The 16,821-nt window shown below is 36.8% G+C and overlaps 1 protein-coding gene across 3 annotated transcripts; it reads left to right on the forward strand.

Annotated features, from left to right (window-relative positions):
• Nucleotides 1-578: 578 nt before the first annotated feature.
• LOC120109421 (alternative NAD(P)H-ubiquinone oxidoreductase C1, chloroplastic/mitochondrial-like) lies at nt 579-15,730 on the forward strand. Of its 3 annotated transcripts, XM_039123178.1 has the most exons (9): nt 579-684; nt 825-1,017; nt 1,589-1,682; nt 5,332-5,547; nt 9,756-10,160; nt 10,237-10,313; nt 14,884-14,987; nt 15,071-15,192; nt 15,316-15,730. In XM_039123178.1, the coding sequence occupies exons 1-9, from the start codon at nt 594-596 to the stop codon at nt 15,322-15,324; spliced, it is 1,311 nt and encodes a 436-aa protein (XP_038979106.1). In that variant the 5' UTR covers nt 579-593; the 3' UTR covers nt 15,325-15,730. The 3 variants fall into 3 exon arrangements, with proteins under 3 accessions (XP_038979106.1, XP_038979105.1, XP_038979107.1); XM_039123177.1 differs by having other exon boundaries at nt 15,071-15,727; XM_039123179.1 differs by lacking the exon at nt 579-684 and having other exon boundaries at nt 889-1,017; nt 1,585-1,682; nt 15,071-15,727.
• Nucleotides 15,731-16,821: the final 1,091 nt, after the last annotated feature.

Genomic DNA, 16,821 nt, shown 5'->3' on the forward strand with positions numbered 1-16,821 from the left:
GGGATATGAAAAAATTTTCTTGATTTCTTCTTGGTCCTCTTGTGGCAATCTTGACATGGTCATAGGAAAATGAGTATAGTTCTCAAACCCTTCCAATGGTGATGCCTGTAATTGTCTTCTGTTGCAAAATAATTGGAATTCTGGATTTTCTTGTAAATTTATTCCTAGTGTTGCATGTTGATTTCTTGCTGTCTATTAGCCACATAAGTTGTAATAAAATATAATTCACCAATGGTTGTCTTTCAAGAGGCAATTTTGACTTGAAATTAGGATGGGAACTCTTCTTTCGAGTGCTAAGCAATCTTGACATTTCAATAGGAAATGAGTATAGTTCAGGATCCTTCCTAAGTAATGCCTGTATTTGTCTTCCGTTGCAAAATATTTTGAAATATGGGGTTCTTAGTAATTTTTGGTCTCTTTTTGCTCTGTTTCATTTTTTTCCCTACTGTTGCATGTTGATTTCTTGCTTCCTATAAGCAATGTAAGCTGTTATTGTAATTTACAATTTACATAATATGTTTCACTAATATTTGCTTACATTACTTTGCTTTGGTTCTGATTTTGATTTTTTTTCAGCTAAAGGCTCCGATATAATGTCATTTATTAAAACATTTCAGGTGCTGCTTGTAGATCAGTCTGATCGATTTGTTTTTAAGCCATTGCTGTATGAACTACTATCTGGAGGTACTAAAGATTTGTAGTTGAAAGCAGTTCATTGTTAATATTGTTCACCTCTTTGTTTATTCCTTTTGTAATTTCTATAATTACTCATTTTATTTAATTTTCTTACTGAATGTCTCTTACTGAATATCACTGGATGGCAGAAGTAGATGACTGGGAAATAGCACCGTCCTTTACAGACTTACTGAGGAACACCAGTGTGCAATTTGTCAAGGACAGGGTCAAGCTTTTACGCCCTTTGGACCACTTAAATCGTATAGAAATGAGGGAGCCTGGAAGGTCACGCTCTGGAGGATTGGTTCAACTTGAGAGTGGGATAATCATTGAATATGACTGGTCTCTGCCTCGATGTTGCGGAATCTCTTTCTTTATTATGACTTTGTATTTGTCTATCTACTTGATTGTCATCAGCATCGTATTATGTCTCTCTATTCTGCTCTTTACTGCTATCCTTCAAAGAAAATTCTTATTCTTTCACAAGTCGAAGTGTCCACAGCAAATTTGCTCTGTTAGTCTGTTCACATTAAGATTCTGCAACTTGAAAAGGAATGATCATTGATTCTGGCTCTTACATTTATATAAATTCTTATGTACTGTGGACATTGTTTCTGGAATAGTATAGCATGTAAACATACAAAATACATGCACACACAGTACACTTGGTAGCAGTGTCATGGGACTTATTGTCTTGAATGGATATTACTGCCAGTCCTTCTGCATGGTCTTATTTTGTGGACTCCATCTTGTTTTTGGGGTGCCCCTGTCTGCACTTGCATGTGTGCATGTTTGTCTCTGCATGTGTGAGAGAGAGTGCAATCTCTGAGTTCACTCTCCATCTTGTACTTTGTCTTCATTATGCTCTTGCTGATGTTGCATTTTTTTTTTTCTATGAAAACTGGGCAGCCAGGCTGGTTCTAGCTTTAGGAGCTGAAGCAAAACTTGATGTTGTCCCAGGATCTGCTGAATATGCCTTTCCTTTCTCGACCTTGGAGGATGCTCGTGTAAGTTCTGAAGAGCTTATGCAATAATTTACTATGTCATTTTTGTTTCTACAAGTTGTCCATCTTAAATTAAGGTTCTCACTGAATTTGTAAACTAGTCATTCTTTTCTTAAATATTGTTATGCTGTACTTTTATTGACATGGTACAATATTAGATGTGGTGGGTCTTGTCATGCCAAAGGGGAACGCAAGTGGAAGCAAGGGTTCTGCATCGGGATTGCCGAAGTATGGGGTTAAGGATATGGGTTTAAGGTAAACCTAGGTCTAACCATAGTGGAGCACCCAAACACCTTCTCCTACGATGGAAGGAATGTTACACTTTCTAGTGTGTAGTTCTGAATAAATGAATAATTCAGCAATGCAAGATCTTTTCACTGGCCTTCACTTGGTATCCATAATAATACCTTTTTTGCACCATTCTTCATGTGAGGCTCTTCTAGAGTTGCATTAAGAGGATTCTTGAAGTCACGTCAAGGCACCATGAAGCTCCAGAATAGCAAACAAATTATTAGATAGGCTATTTAGGGAACTCTACATTGATGAGGATTCATGGGTATCAAGTTTTAGTTAAAAGGAGAAAGAAAGAGCAAACTCAACTAAATTGCTTGCACATGTTAATGCAGCTTATGTTGTGTTGGATTTATCTCATACAATCTTGTCGGTGTTGTATAAATTTCTAACTTTTAATCAATTGAGGACCCTGGAACCAGACTGATGTTGGCGATCCCTTAGCTGCTAGAATTGGGAGCAGGTGTGGAAGCTATTTTGGGTATAGGTGCAGGAAAGCAAGTATTTTTTTTTGGAGTTTTCAAAAATATTTAAATAGTAATTGCTCTTTTTGAACTTTTTCAATAATTTTAAGCCTAATTTGATGCTTTTTTGATGTATTCTTGATATTTTTTGATGTTTCTATGATTCTGGTTTAACCTAAATGATGCATCTTATTATTTTAAAATGAAACAAATCATAATGATTAGTGAGATGTTGCATGCTACAAGAAATAACATAAAATATCCTTAAATCAAGTAGTAATATAAAATTATAAAATAATACAATCAATTACATACATTTAAAGTACAACATATATACCGATATATAAAATTTGGTCGAGTGGCGATGGCTCTTGTTAATATCCGGATCATCATTATAGTCAGGAGGCACATCAACTCACCCCTCTAACCAAGCGGCGTTGTAGTCTTGTACGTTCATCCCCTAACGAATGCGCGCCGGGTTATGAGCACTTTTGGATCTCTCGCTAAAGCTCTGGCTTTGTGAAGTATCCTCTGGCTGATAATACGGCTGTGGAGGGGTCCATCCAAATATGCTGACCGCAAAATCCAACCCATGAGATGCTCTGGGCTACGTAGGATAGTAGCTACTAGAAGATGCCCCAGCCGCACCATATTCATATTCGTATGGGTCATAGGCTACCTGTGACTGCAGGTAATAGAATATAATATACGACTCAAAATCTAATATATCTATGAATTCTACTTCACATGCAAGGTCATATACAGCTTTATCATGTCCTCCTAAATGACCTCCAAAAATCCGTTCTCTATGCAATCGCATCTTCGCGTGTTTTATCAGATCGTGAACGTGGTCCCTACTTTTTTTTGAGATAAAAAAATATTTTTTAACCTCAAAAAATACATCTGATTTATCTAATATATAATATTTTTTTTATATTTTTATTGATTTATATATTTCTAATAATTTTTTAAATTTAAAAATATGTTTAAATATCATAAATTCAGAAAAACATGATTTCTATCTTAAAAATTACTTCTGAATTATGTAACACATACTGCTATTTTTTTGTAATTTTGGTATTATTTATATATTTTTAATTATTTTTTAATTTAAAAATAATATTTAAATATTAATATCCATGTAGAATCCAACAATAGATGCTACATATATTTTTCTACACTTTTAGGCATGCATTAAAGGCTACTTATTCCATCTTCAGATTGATCTCAAAATAATCCTCAACTAGAGGTCTGCATTGACCTGAATTTTCATCTCAGGAGTGAATCCAGCATTTTGACAGTACTTGCAGTGGAAAATTTTGGGAATAAGATGTTTTGTATTTTTACTTCTGTTCTAATTTGCAAAAATGGGTTTGCGAAATACTCAGGAGTGGCCGAAATGCAACAGAGTTTCGTATTTTTACTCGCCTACTAATAATCCCGAGTGTGTTGCCTCTTAGAAGACAATATTTTGAAGCATATACCAGCTTTTTTTGGAATATGGTTTTTCTAAAAGATCCACTTCCATGCATGCTACCTTTTGAAAGATAGAAATTATTTGCTACCTCCTGTTTAGATGGGATAGCCAGAGGTTTCTGATATTCAGCTCTATTATTTTCTACCTCTTGTTTAGATAGGATTATCACAGCTTTCCAGTATTCAGCTTTTAATAGTTGTTACCACTAGTAGCCGTTGATCGTTGGTTAGTGTTACTTGGATTCTTGGAAACCTTTTTTTTTTGAGTTGTCGGGCACTCGAAAACCATCTTGTACTGGATATGCCATACTACACCGGTATCGAACTGAGACTTGGTACAGGAGATGTGCCAACCTTGGTACATTGAACTGACTCCTAGACTGAGTGTATTGATGCTGTACCAGTGTGGTACCGAAACGGAGTTTGGTATGGAGATAGGGAACCTTGTAATATTCCTTGACACTTAATGCCATCGGATTATGATGCCATCATCATTATGTGTTTACTTTTGTCACTTCCATGTAAAATTTATCAAGTCTAACATCACAACTAGCAACCATTTGATCCAATTTTATGAACCTAAGGAGCATAGATCTAGTTCATTATTCCTTATATGCATACACTTGTACATATTTACTATATATATAAAGATGTGTCCCAAATGTCTGAATCTTAGGAGAGTCCCATGTTGGATTCTTATGAGATACCAAATCCTTTCACTGCTTCACTTAAAAACTTAATGAAGATTTTCATGACATAGAAATTAGGCTCCTGTCGTGTAAGTATTGCAGGAAACATACATATGATGCTCCATACATATTTAAACACGACATATTCATGCAAATTGCCTCAGACACTAGGAACGAAGCCAAAATGAAAATAAGCAGAAGTGATTATCTAGATGAAGAAATGCTACCAATGACATGATCCTCAAGGTGAACTTCAAATTGACAAGCATAAAGAAACGAAATAATATAGAATTATTTATTGTTGAGATCCTGGTCAACATATTCTTTCTTAACAAAGTCTTCGTAATGCAAGCCAAAAGGAAAACACAAACCAGCCGGCGTGTCCAACACACGGTCATTTCTGCCCGCATCGAACATTCTTTTGGCAGGGTGGGGGCCTAGTGGGGGCTGCTACGCGGGGGTGGGCTCATCCCTTCCTCCCCCCTTCCCTTTTTTTTCAGCAAAAAAAAGAGAGAGGAAAACACTGATTAATATAACTTGTGTAGCTCAGACCATTTTGGTAATGATTAATTTTTTAATTTGTTTTTGGTAATTTATTGTGTCTGTTGATTTGATGTTCACCAAGACTTTCCAAGTATTCTTATTTTTCGTTATCTGTGTGCATATAAAAAATATCATGGGGACTTTCCAAGTATTCTTATTTTTCTACTCTTTGAATCTCCAATGCTGCAGAAAGTCAACAGCAAGTTAAGAATGTTGGAACGAGAGAGGTTTGGTAAGGATTCCCCTCCCATACGTGTGGCTATTGTCGGTTGTGGCTACTCTGGTGTTGAGTTAGCTGCTACCATTTCTGAAAGACTCGAACATAGAGGGATAATTCAAGCAATCAGTGTTGAAACTGCTATTTGTCCGAATGCTCCACCTGGAAATAGAGAAGCTGCATTCAGAGTAAGAATTCATATTGAGCATATTTTGATAGAATACAAAATTTATGGCTCTCTGTGTTTGTCCAAATTGTGCATTCACATTAGTCTTTTGATTCAGGTTTTTATGGTGTCTGCCATCTCATTTGTATGTTGAATTTAAGATCCATAATAGACTATCCAATGTACAAGCTGAACTACAAGCAACATGATAGAAAATCAACTTTAATTAGTTATGTGCTTGATCAACCTGAATATTCATTAAACCACCTTAAATTAATCCATGGAATTCATAATCCTGAATCAGTAAAAACCATTTGTAAGCAATCCAACTATCTCTAAATGGCTGATGCAAGCTTTGAAGGTCCGTTCTTATTGTTGTCACTGAAATACAAGTCTGTGGCTTGTGGATTGACAGAAGATTGAGACCTGTGACAATCAATTGCATAATTGTGTTGTTTGGGTCTTAATCTCATTTGTTTGAATCCTTCATCGGGGGGAAATTTCTTTATTTTATGATATCTGGAGTAATGAAATCAGAAACATTCATTTTCTTTCAATTTTCTCTTTCATGTAAGAAACTCCTGATGCAAGGACCTCCATAGTGAGTCCGGGATCCCTGTGTCTTGGTTTGGGTGTGCATGAATAGTGGTCCATATAGGATGATGAATTTTGTATGATAATGTATATTTTTATGGAATAAAAGACTTGGATGCTTTCTTGTGTCTTTGGGCTTTTAATGCTTCTTTTATTCTACACGGTTATTCTTCTCGTCTTAGTGATCGGTTGTAGCGATATATGGCTAAATTTTATTCAGTTATGATCTTAAAATTTAAGTGAGCAGAAAAAAACTTTGAAGCAGCTCTAGCATCTTGTACGGTACGTTGTATTCTTTTCTTGGTTCTATTTTCATCTAAACTAATGACCTGACCAAGAAGTTACATTAGTTTATATTTACTATACTAGTGGATACCACACCGTCCGGCATACCATACTATACCAATATTGAACTGAGACTCAGTACATGGATCTTACTGAGTCTTAGCATGCTGAACCGATCTCCATATTGGGGCCTACCGACACTACCAGTATGGTACTAGTATGTATGAGGGCCAATACTAAGATGGCGAATCTTGGTTTAGCTACTCTTATGCATTGCGTTGTCTCTATTATCAAGCGAAGCCAACCATGTCCGCATGCATTTTTTTTACAGAAATTTGGACGAGCACTTATAAGATACTGTTCTTGTGTATTATGTCCTTACAATTGATTCTATTAGGCAAACTCAATGGCCATTGTTTTCATGTTTTTCATAAGAATTTTGATTGAGATAATAAAAGTCCAATCTTTATCTTCCATTTTACATGGGAGAGCCTTCTGTCCTTGGATTCCCATTTCAGTTCCGGACACACACACAAGAAAAATGAAAAAAGAAAAAAACTGTGATCAGACTTTTATGTCTTTGTATTTCCTGTTAGAATCCCAATATTGTCTATAGTAAGATTTGCCATGTCAGTCGGTACCATACCGAGCATACCGTACTGTACCAATTACAACGAACCTTGGTCCATACTCCACAAATCTAGGTACATCTCAAGTTCTGAGGTCCTTTTTTCTTCAAAACAAAATTTTGAGAACTCCTCTCTTTTTGTATCCGTCTCATCTTTTCCTCTTCTAACATCCTTTGTAAACTCCTCTATTTTATGCTTTTTTTAAAACAAAGAATCCAAGATTCCTCTTTTATTTTCCTCCTTTGATCACAACCATCCACCAAATGCTCCTCTATTTCCTGCATGTGTCATATCTAATAAAGCTCTAGTATATTGTAAGTCCAAAGTGACTGATGCCCAGCTGGGCCAATGTCTGATTATGTTTCATCATGGCACAGCACCAGAAAACAGGATCATTATCATGATTTCATAGGGTCATGTTTGATTAATAAGCTTTTTACTGTTTCTCAATTTATAAATCTTTTTGTAAGATTGCTTTTTTCTTAGAAAACAGATTTTCAGCATTCTATGTTCCCCGCGGGGGGGTGGGGGGGTGGGGGTGGGGGTGTGGGAGGGCACTTTTTAAGGCCATCACTATGGATTGTATTCCATGTACTCCTTATGGTAGAGTTACCCATATGACTTGTGATTCACCAGCTACCTGTCATTTGCAGCGAGATGTCATAGTGTCATTTGCGCGTAATTGGAAGGCACACAAATGTGCATCGTGTCTCCTTAAATTGGAAGTTGAGCAATATTTTATTCCTCAGAATCTTGTTACAAAGAATTACGTATAGAGAGAGAGAGAGAGAGTTTGTGCAAGTTCTCAATTCTTTTGGATATCTTCTAACTCATCTATGGCTTCTTAATGGGAAAGGGAATTCTAGGGGGAGATATAGGCACAATAAATTGTGGTTGTGTAGATCATGAGAGAAAAAAACCGACCATTGAAGAGATAGTGATGTTGGGTTTGGTACTTCCGATTGAGGGCTAAAATGGTTCTAGTGAAATAAGAGAGCCATGAAGGCCTAATGAAGGAGAGTGCATTTACACTTTGATATATAGTATAATGTACGTATTCATGCCTCCAGAAACCAAAAAAAAAATATTTATGCATTTATCTACGTATCTAATTTTATATGTATCTATGTATTAGCATAAGTATTTGTTTTATTGGGTCAGGTTGGGTTGGGTTATCACCTGAACCATTTTATGTTTTATACCAAGGTATGCCGTCTCGGTACCCGGCCCTATACCGGTGCCACCATATTACCATGTTAACGGAGGTTGGTTCAGCATATCGAGTATCAGTTTGCCTCATGTACCGCATATTGGTGCCGAATAGGCATAGTACAATATGCTTCTACCCTCCGATTTAGTACAGTATGGCGTACCTTGGTCCATACTATTTGCAGTATGTTGGGATTAAGTTACAATATACAAGTGGCAAGCTCTACCCTTTTTATTAGTGAAGTCTAGGTTTGGAACCAGCTGAACCCAACCCAAGATGTCATATAGTTTTGTTTAGGTGCTGTCACGTTGCATTGTGATTGTGGTCAATTTATGTGGAGACCCAAGTCATGTGCATCTCTACTTATTAAGGCTCCGTTTGGCAGAGCTGTTGACAGTAGAGCTTTTAAAAGTAAGTAGAGCTTTTAAAAGTAAGTAGAGCTTTTATAAAAAGTTATTTACTGTTTGGTAACTGCATTTCTAAAGTGCCGTAGAACTTTAATGTATTTGGTAAACAAATTAAGAGAGTACTTTTGGTATGACAAAATGATCATAAAAGATATTGCATAATATTATACAATAGAGCATAATAAAATATAATATATATTAATACATAAATATATGATATAGTATAATATTACTTTAATATAATATAATATTATTACATATAATAATATAATATTGTATACTATAGCATAATAATGTAACATAATTTGATATTATATAACATAACATATGTATTATGATATAATGTAATATAATATTATATTTATAGTATAATACAATAATAAAGATATAAAATATTGTAATTATTATCATTATATATTAATAAATATAAAAGGATATTTTCTGTAATTATAATATTTTATTATGGATATTTTGGTCCAAAAAAAATTTTATAAATCAAAACAATTTTCTGACGCATGCTAAAAGTGCTTTTCTGAAGAAGCTCCATTTTTTGTAATTTTGGAGCTTCTCTCGAGAAGCTGTTTTAGCTTTCTGGCAAAACTATAACAACTTTTTGATTTTTTTTACCAAACACCCATTTTCTATCCAAAAGTATTTTTGGAGGGTCAAAAAGTGCTTTCTGGCCCACCAAAGATTTGCCAAACGGGGCCTAATTCATGTGTGATAGCATGATAAGACGGGTGGGTGGCTCATTGCTCCTACTTAATTGATGTTTGATTGTTATAGAGCTAGAAAAATGTAGAATAATTAAACATGTAATGAAAGAAGTCCTAGCACAGATTGTCACATTCTTGGACCCATTAGCATGGCCAGAATAAATTCAGATAGTTGTGTTCGACAAGTCATCTTAAGACTTGGTGCAAAAGGACTAAAACCTTTATAAAAAAATGTTTACAAACGAGATTTTTTTTATTATCATGATGCTTATGTTTAATATCTTTTAAAGTCTGACTCCACCCATGACTTGTTAAAGGCTAATCCATTAATAAGGCTATATTCTTTTACAAATGCTCACAGCTAGAGCTTCTGTCAATGATACCATCAGGTTCTTCAATCTCGGAAGACTCAGCTTTTCTTGGGATATTTTGTGAGCTGCATAAAAGAGGTTTCTGCTTCTGAAAATTCAGTTGTGATGACGAGAATTGGAGAAGAAATAAGTACTGATGCAAAGAATCACCAAAATAAATTCATCTTGGAACTTCAACCTGCCCAAAGAGGCCTGGAAAGTCAGATTTTGGAAGCAGATATAGTGTTATGGACAGTGGGATCTAAGCCTTTAATTCCTCATCTGGATCCATTTGATCAGTCCAACATATTTTCTTTGAATGCTAGAGGGCAAGCAGAAACAGATGAAACTCTCCGCGTAAGGGGTCATCCTCGAATATTTGCCATTGGTGACTCAGCAGCTTTAAGGGATTCCTCCGGCAAGCTTCTGCCTGCCACCGCACAAGTATGATGATTCTTATTTTTGTGCATCAGATTAAATCATCTATTCTGTAATAATATTTTTTGTATTACTTTCTCAGGTTGCTTTTCAGCAGGCAGATTTCGCTGGTTGGAATCTTTGGGCAGCAATCAATGACAGGCCTCTATTACCATTCAGGTTTGCTTATTTACAGAAAAAAAAATCATTAGTGACAGAGTAATATAACTGGGAACAGACATTGCACTCTAGAATATGGATTTACCCAAGCATTATTTTTAATTTAATATTGTTTAATATTTAAGCTCAGTATGCAGCTTAGCTAACCGAGATAGAGTCATTCCATGATCAGATTCGCTTGGCAATATGCTGAATAGGTTTTTTAGTTCCTTCACACGCATGCAGGCACACACCACACACACACACACACACACACACACAAAGAGAGAGAGAGAGAGAGAGAGAGAGAGAGAGAGAGAGAGAGAGAGAGAGAGAGAGAGAGTAAAATGGAAAGCTAATGCAAAAGCATGGTATGTTGTACCGATCCGAACTGCATGATACGGAGCGTAGCATACCGTACCAGTATCCGATACGGGTGGCATACGGACATTCGGTACGCCAAAATAACTCCGTACTGTATCTGGTACGGGGTCCGGTACAGAGACGGCGAATCTTGTTCAAAAGAGATTTTCAAGAGCTTATCTCATTCTGAGATATTCATCTAACTGCATAAACCTTACTTTTAGGGTTACATGATTACATCTGTCATCAAATTTCTTACCGGCTAAGATTGTACATAAGAAGCATTTGTCAAAGCATATGATTGATGATTTCTTGCAATCAGTTCCAAAAGAATGTGAAGTACAGTAGATTATACAGGAGCTAATTGTCAACCTAAGTTTTTTCCTAGTAGCTTAGCTTTTGAATCTTCAGTATTCTTTTGCAATCAGTATTTTCCACACAATTTGGTTTATGATCTAAATCCAAATTCACCATTATGAAACTTTCCATCTAAGCTTGCCCATATATGCATAATAGTGCATTTTACCAGACTTTGGTCTAAGATTCTCTGGAAAACAGTGTAAAACCTGAATTTATTCCGAAAACTCTTACGATCCTCTAGCTACAAGTTATATGTTGCAGCTGTAAACTCCCTAGTCCCCTTGAAACTTATTAGACCCACTACCTTAAATTGTTTTTGGAGCAGGTGGCGAGGCTGTGAAAGCATGGCATCATGTTTATCATTATCATTTGAGTCCACAATCTGCTAGTTAGAGCATTGACGGAACAAAATTAGCGGATCAATTATTCAGGCTGTAGATTTAGTCATCCACAAAAGGCTTTCTTGCAGCCCATGTCAAGTTTTGAATTTCTGAAAGGATTTTAAATTAATTAGAAATTTTCTTTTGGGGGTAAGATACTATTCACAGATCAATGTCCATACAGTAATGCTGTCAATCATGAAAAAGATTTATTTCCTTTTCCCTTAGATTCCTCTAGGAACTTAGCTGTTCAGTTAGTTTACTATTAGCAGACTTTTAAGATCTTAAGAGAGTCTAATTTGTGCAAAAATAAAGGGTTAGTTGCTGATTTACTCAGGAGATGCACTTCCTATTGTAAGAATTCTAGATTACTTGTTGAAGAAGCCATGAGAAGGATATAGGAAAATCCCTATGGATGGGCATGGAAAGAAAGCATTCTATTATTATTATTATTTCATACCATTTTCTTTTTTGGGGTGAAAGAAAAAGATCGAACTCTAGGTTTGGTCAACTCTTCCCTCTTAATCTATAATTCCTCGTCTCTCATCTTTCTTTCCCTCTCCCTGCGCACTTGTTCTTATAAGCTCTTCTTTTTCCTGCTATTCTCCTTTTCTTTTCTTTTTTTTTCCAATACTCTTGTTATATGCTGATTCTCTGCACTAAAGAGATCTGTGATTTTCACTATTTCTTTTATGCTGTGAATAGATATTACTATTTCCCACCTAAAATGAATAGTTGGATACACATATTCATTGGAGAATTTCACTATTTCCTTTTCCTACTATTCTCTTTTGCCGATACTCTTCTTGTGTGCTGATTCTCTGCGCTACAGAATCTGTGAGTATCACTATTTCTTTTGTGCTGTGAATAGATATACCATTTCCCACCTAAAATGAATAGTTGAATAGACTTAATTTTATGTTTCTTTTCTACATAGCCTGCATATTTCTGCACCTTTTTATTTTAGAGATATGAAATTCTCTTAATAGTCAAATATCTACCTCCATCAGTCACCTGGTCAGCTGCAAATTTGTATCCTCAGGATTCATTTCTCTCATAAAGACCCACAAGAGAGTATCTGACTCCTAATTTTTATAATCACTGAGAGCATCTTTTCCTTCCTATTCCTTTTAGTATGCAAGAGGGGCATTGACCCCGAAAGTTACACCTTCAGACAGCTACATCCCCAAGAATCTGCTTGTGCCTGGACACAGCTCAACTGGGAAATTTGCCCTGTTCTCTGTAGCACGAGAGAATAGTGAAATGTAGACCTTTGCCAAGTTTAGTACGTTCCTTAGGTCCATCAATGCAGACTCAGGCCTTTCAAACTGGTCAGCCTCAACAGGTTAGTTAATTCACTTAGGAAAATAGAGTTATGGTTTTCTATTTTCAGTAGGTTAATCTGCTAAAGCTGAACCTCGGCATCCTTGGGACATAATAGATGCATTGTTTCTATCTTCCAATCACTTGAATGGATCTTGTCTTTTGCTAATAACTTACATAGTGCTGTTCTTCAACTCATCATGTGTGTTCAAAGGAACCATTATGTAGTCTCAAATAAATTATGACACTACATCACTAGGTAGCAGGTACTTTTTAACTAGCTCCAAGTGGGCTTAAACATTCAGTGAAGCTCCATTGAACTCCAACTAGCATGGTATGGAGGCAATCAGAAATTTACATCAGTGACTAAGAACATACTACTGTTTGGTGCCAAAAATCACATGCATACTTGTTAGTAGATATAGCAAAGATTTGACTTATGCAAGCCTGTAAGTTTTATGTGTGGCATCATGGATTAGTGTGTGCCTCAATGATTGGTGCATCCTTATGTGCAATTCATAATTGGAGCATTCTTAGATATAATTTTGTTTAGCATTTTCTCCAAGGTTTTAAGTACCGAACCATGTTGGCCGACATGGCATGTAGCATATTAACCTAGTATGGTATCGGTATCATATAGGGACTTGGTATGATGCATGGTATGTGTGCTGTGCTGACTCCAATAGTGTACTGTTTGTTGGTATGGGGTCACAGGCATCACGTACCATATGGAACCGATCTATACTGGTAAAACATTGGTTTTCTCACCATGGCAAGGTGATCAGACTTCTTCCTTCTTACATGCAAGTCAAAATTCTCCTCAATTATTTCTTCTCTTGTGAAATGGCTTGCATGAGTACGTCATGCTGCCCCTTCCCTCGCATAAGATGAAAAAGCATAGAAGATGGTTCTTTGGTTTAGTATATGGTAAGAAACAAAGGTTTGCCAAATAGGTACTAGGCATTGTACCGGTCAACGACCAATTTGGTATGGTGTCGGTATCTACTGTACGAACGCGATCTATATTGGTACCAGGAGGAGGAAGAGGGAGAGGGGGAGAGGGGGAGAGGGAGAGGAGAGAACGGAGAGGGCAAGAGAGAGACTTAGAGATGCGTATTGGGCGGCGACAATGCTAGAACCCTTGCTGAGGCAAGTGAGTGAGAGTTGAGTAAGAGAGGCAAAAGAGAGAGAGATAGAGTAGGGCTTCCTTGAACGGAGAGGGCGAGACTGATGAGCGAGCGAGAGAGAGAGAGAGAATGTAGAGGGCAAGAGAGCGAGACAGGGGGATGCATATGGGGTCGTCGTTGGTGGTGGCCGGGATGACGAAACCCTAGCTGAGGTAAGCAAGAGGCGAGCGAGGGTTTGTACAGCCCGAACAGGAACATAATAGATAGACCGTTCCATTCTGATAATCGACCACTTCAGTTCCGTATGCCCTACACTAGACGGTTCTGGATGAACCTAACAACATATTTCGAAGTCAGACATTTGTGAACTGAAATGAGCTTGACATGCTTGGTATCAAGGCTGGCCGAGCTTCTATTTATTTTGCAAGTCCAGAATGTTCAGGCTTTGCTCCTTTACAAGTCAAGATTTGAAAGATGTTTTGAGTTTTGAGCTTGGCCTGTTTCTCAGCTGAACGAGCTTGAATGAGCCTGTTATCGAGCTGAGCCGTAGCTATTCATGAACATTCTGGTTTATCTGCAGCCCTATTTCCTCTGGGAGGGGAGGTGCTTCTTAATAGAGTCCTGAAAAGTTGAGATTGGATTTGAAGTTAAATGAAGTGCTTATTTCACTACTATCAGTTGTTCAGTTAAAATGTGTTCATACTCAGTCTGCTGGTTAGGTTCTTCTCTGCAATGTCCCTTTAATTATTTAAAACAGTTCCAAACTACAAACTAAGTTTTTCTACAGAGTTAAAAAGTTGGCTAGTTTTGCTTTTAGTTTAGCGGCTGCTGTAGATTAGAAAATTTGCTTTCTGCAAATATCTTATGTGTACATGCAGGCTGAATGTTGCTTTCATCTTAATCAGTTGTCTTGGTCTCCCCCAATGTTAACTAAATACTAAATGCAAAATCATATATTCTTCAGTATATATTCTTTGACTGAAAGAGTAGCTAGTCTCATTGCAATAATATAGAATGTGTTGTCCATTTAATAATCAGGTTTCAAAATCTGGGAGAGATGATGACTCTTGGGAGGAATGATGCTGCAATCTCACCAAGTTTCATTGAGGGTCTCACGTTGGAGGGTCCCGTTGGGCATGCTGGTAAGTAAACTTCTCTCCTAATCCATTACATGATTAATTGTAATCTGGGTCTGTGGAGGTTAGGGGAACATTCTATGTTGCAGGAAGGAAGATAGCATACCTCCTGAGACTGCCTACAGATGAACACCGAGTAAAAGTCGGGATAAGTTGGCTTACAAAATCTGTTGTGGATTCTGTTACCTCATTGCAGAGTACTATGACCAAAGTAATATCGGGCTCATAAATCCATAATGTATCCAGAAAGTTGAGACTGTACATTCATCTAACCTTGACAGATCCATAAATTGATATTTTGTTCGACTCATTATTTTTCTCTCTGCTAATATAGCGATCCTAGGATGAATCAGAAGCTTTTTGCTGCAGTTCTCATTGTGCCAAGCAAGTTGATGATTCGAGGCATGGAATAATATTTTTTTCTAGTAGTATCAGCATCTGTGGTTCAATAACCACATGAAGGGAACAATCATACTACTATAGCTTCTAAAACATATGAAACAATAAATCATACTTCATGATGCATCTTCATACGTCGGACCAGAGCTATTTGCAAGTGCGCTGTTCTCGTCATGATCATTTCATGGTTTAGGTTTTCTTTGAATTTTTCTTACCAACATGGAAGACTCTAGAGTTCTTCCCGTTGGTTTTGGTGATTTCCTTGCCATGCTTGCAACTTTGGCATTTACTTGCATATGTTACTGTAAATTTAATGTCATTTTTATAAAATTTTCCTGTTTCTTGCATTATTTGTATTCTTTGTAAACATTTGGCAAAGTTGTTTTTTAAAAAATATTTTGAATATGACATTTGAATCATCATAGTAAGCTGAAATTGTGACTATTATGTAAAGAAACTGAAGCGTGAGAGGCCACATTGAAATATCTGTGACTTAATGAGGGATAGATATTTCTCTACAATCTAATGCATCAAACATGTGAGAAGACTGAAATATGGGGTCTTACTCTGTTTGGGAAGGCATTTCCCACCTTTTCTTCTGGTTTCTTTAAAATATTTGGAGTCCATTCTCTTAAGACGAAGCAAGACAACTGAGATAGCTTTCATGCTGAGTGCAACTTGGGTATCACAAGACAAGTCACTATTATATATTGAAAAGATTCATAGATCCTTCCACATGAAGTCTAATTTGATGTCATTCTGGGTCTGGTTTTCCACAAGAATCTGGAAAACAGAATCAACCCAAGTAGCGATAAGAAGATATATGTTAATAACCCACCGGTTTCCAGCCTCCTGGGATTCCATGGAACCGCCATCTGCCATTATCCGAGTTGTGTTCTCTTATTATGGGATCCTCCACACCTCTGACATCTACTGATCAGAGGCAAATTGTGACTGTAATGGTGAAAGCTGTGTTCCTCGCATTGTTGTCCCCCTCTTCTTGCAGCATCCTTTCTACTGCTTATGTGCGCATAGGTTTTGATCCTTTGGAGAAGCTTGCGAGGGCAAAATGAGCTAAAGATCGATCCATTAAAATGCCATGATGCGAGTTGCTTGAACCGGAGAGTGCTGTGATGTAATCCCCAGCATATATTGGTAATGGAAGACGACAGTATTGAGCAGCTACCAGGGCAGCAAGATGGAATAGATTTTGATCAGTATTGAGATATCTTTTTAACTGCATCCAGTCTGCCGGAGAATTCTTCTATTAAACCACTAGTGCATTAGCTCAATGCAGGTATTTAACCTAGGCTTAGTTTAATGTTCTTTTTTTATGATCCTAGTCTTGTATGAATTCAGTATCTTTCAACAAATGGCGCTGCGATGAACAATGCTCGAGTGTAGGCTGGTAATGGAGGGAAACCAAAATTTTATGCTGAAC

The sequence above is a fragment of the Phoenix dactylifera genome, unplaced genomic scaffold (assembly GCF_009389715.1).
Source record: "Phoenix dactylifera cultivar Barhee BC4 unplaced genomic scaffold, palm_55x_up_171113_PBpolish2nd_filt_p 002162F, whole genome shotgun sequence".
NCBI classification, from domain to species: domain Eukaryota; kingdom Viridiplantae; phylum Streptophyta; class Magnoliopsida; order Arecales; family Arecaceae; genus Phoenix; species Phoenix dactylifera.

What these genes read in the sequence shown, in the direction of transcription:
- LOC120109421 (XM_039123177.1), top strand. Translation starts at nt 594, where the DNA reads ATGTCATTTATTAAAACATTTCAGGTGCTGCTTGTAGATCAGTCTGAT. An exon ending in GTATGAACTACTATCTGGAG is followed by an intron (nt 685 to 824) that starts GTACTAAAGATT and finishes ACTGGATGGCAG; the next exon opens with AAGTAGATGACTGGGAAATA. An exon ending in AGGCCTCTATTACCATTCAG is followed by an intron (nt 10,314 to 14,883) that starts GTTTGCTTATTT and finishes TTTAATAATCAG; the next exon opens with GTTTCAAAATCTGGGAGAGA.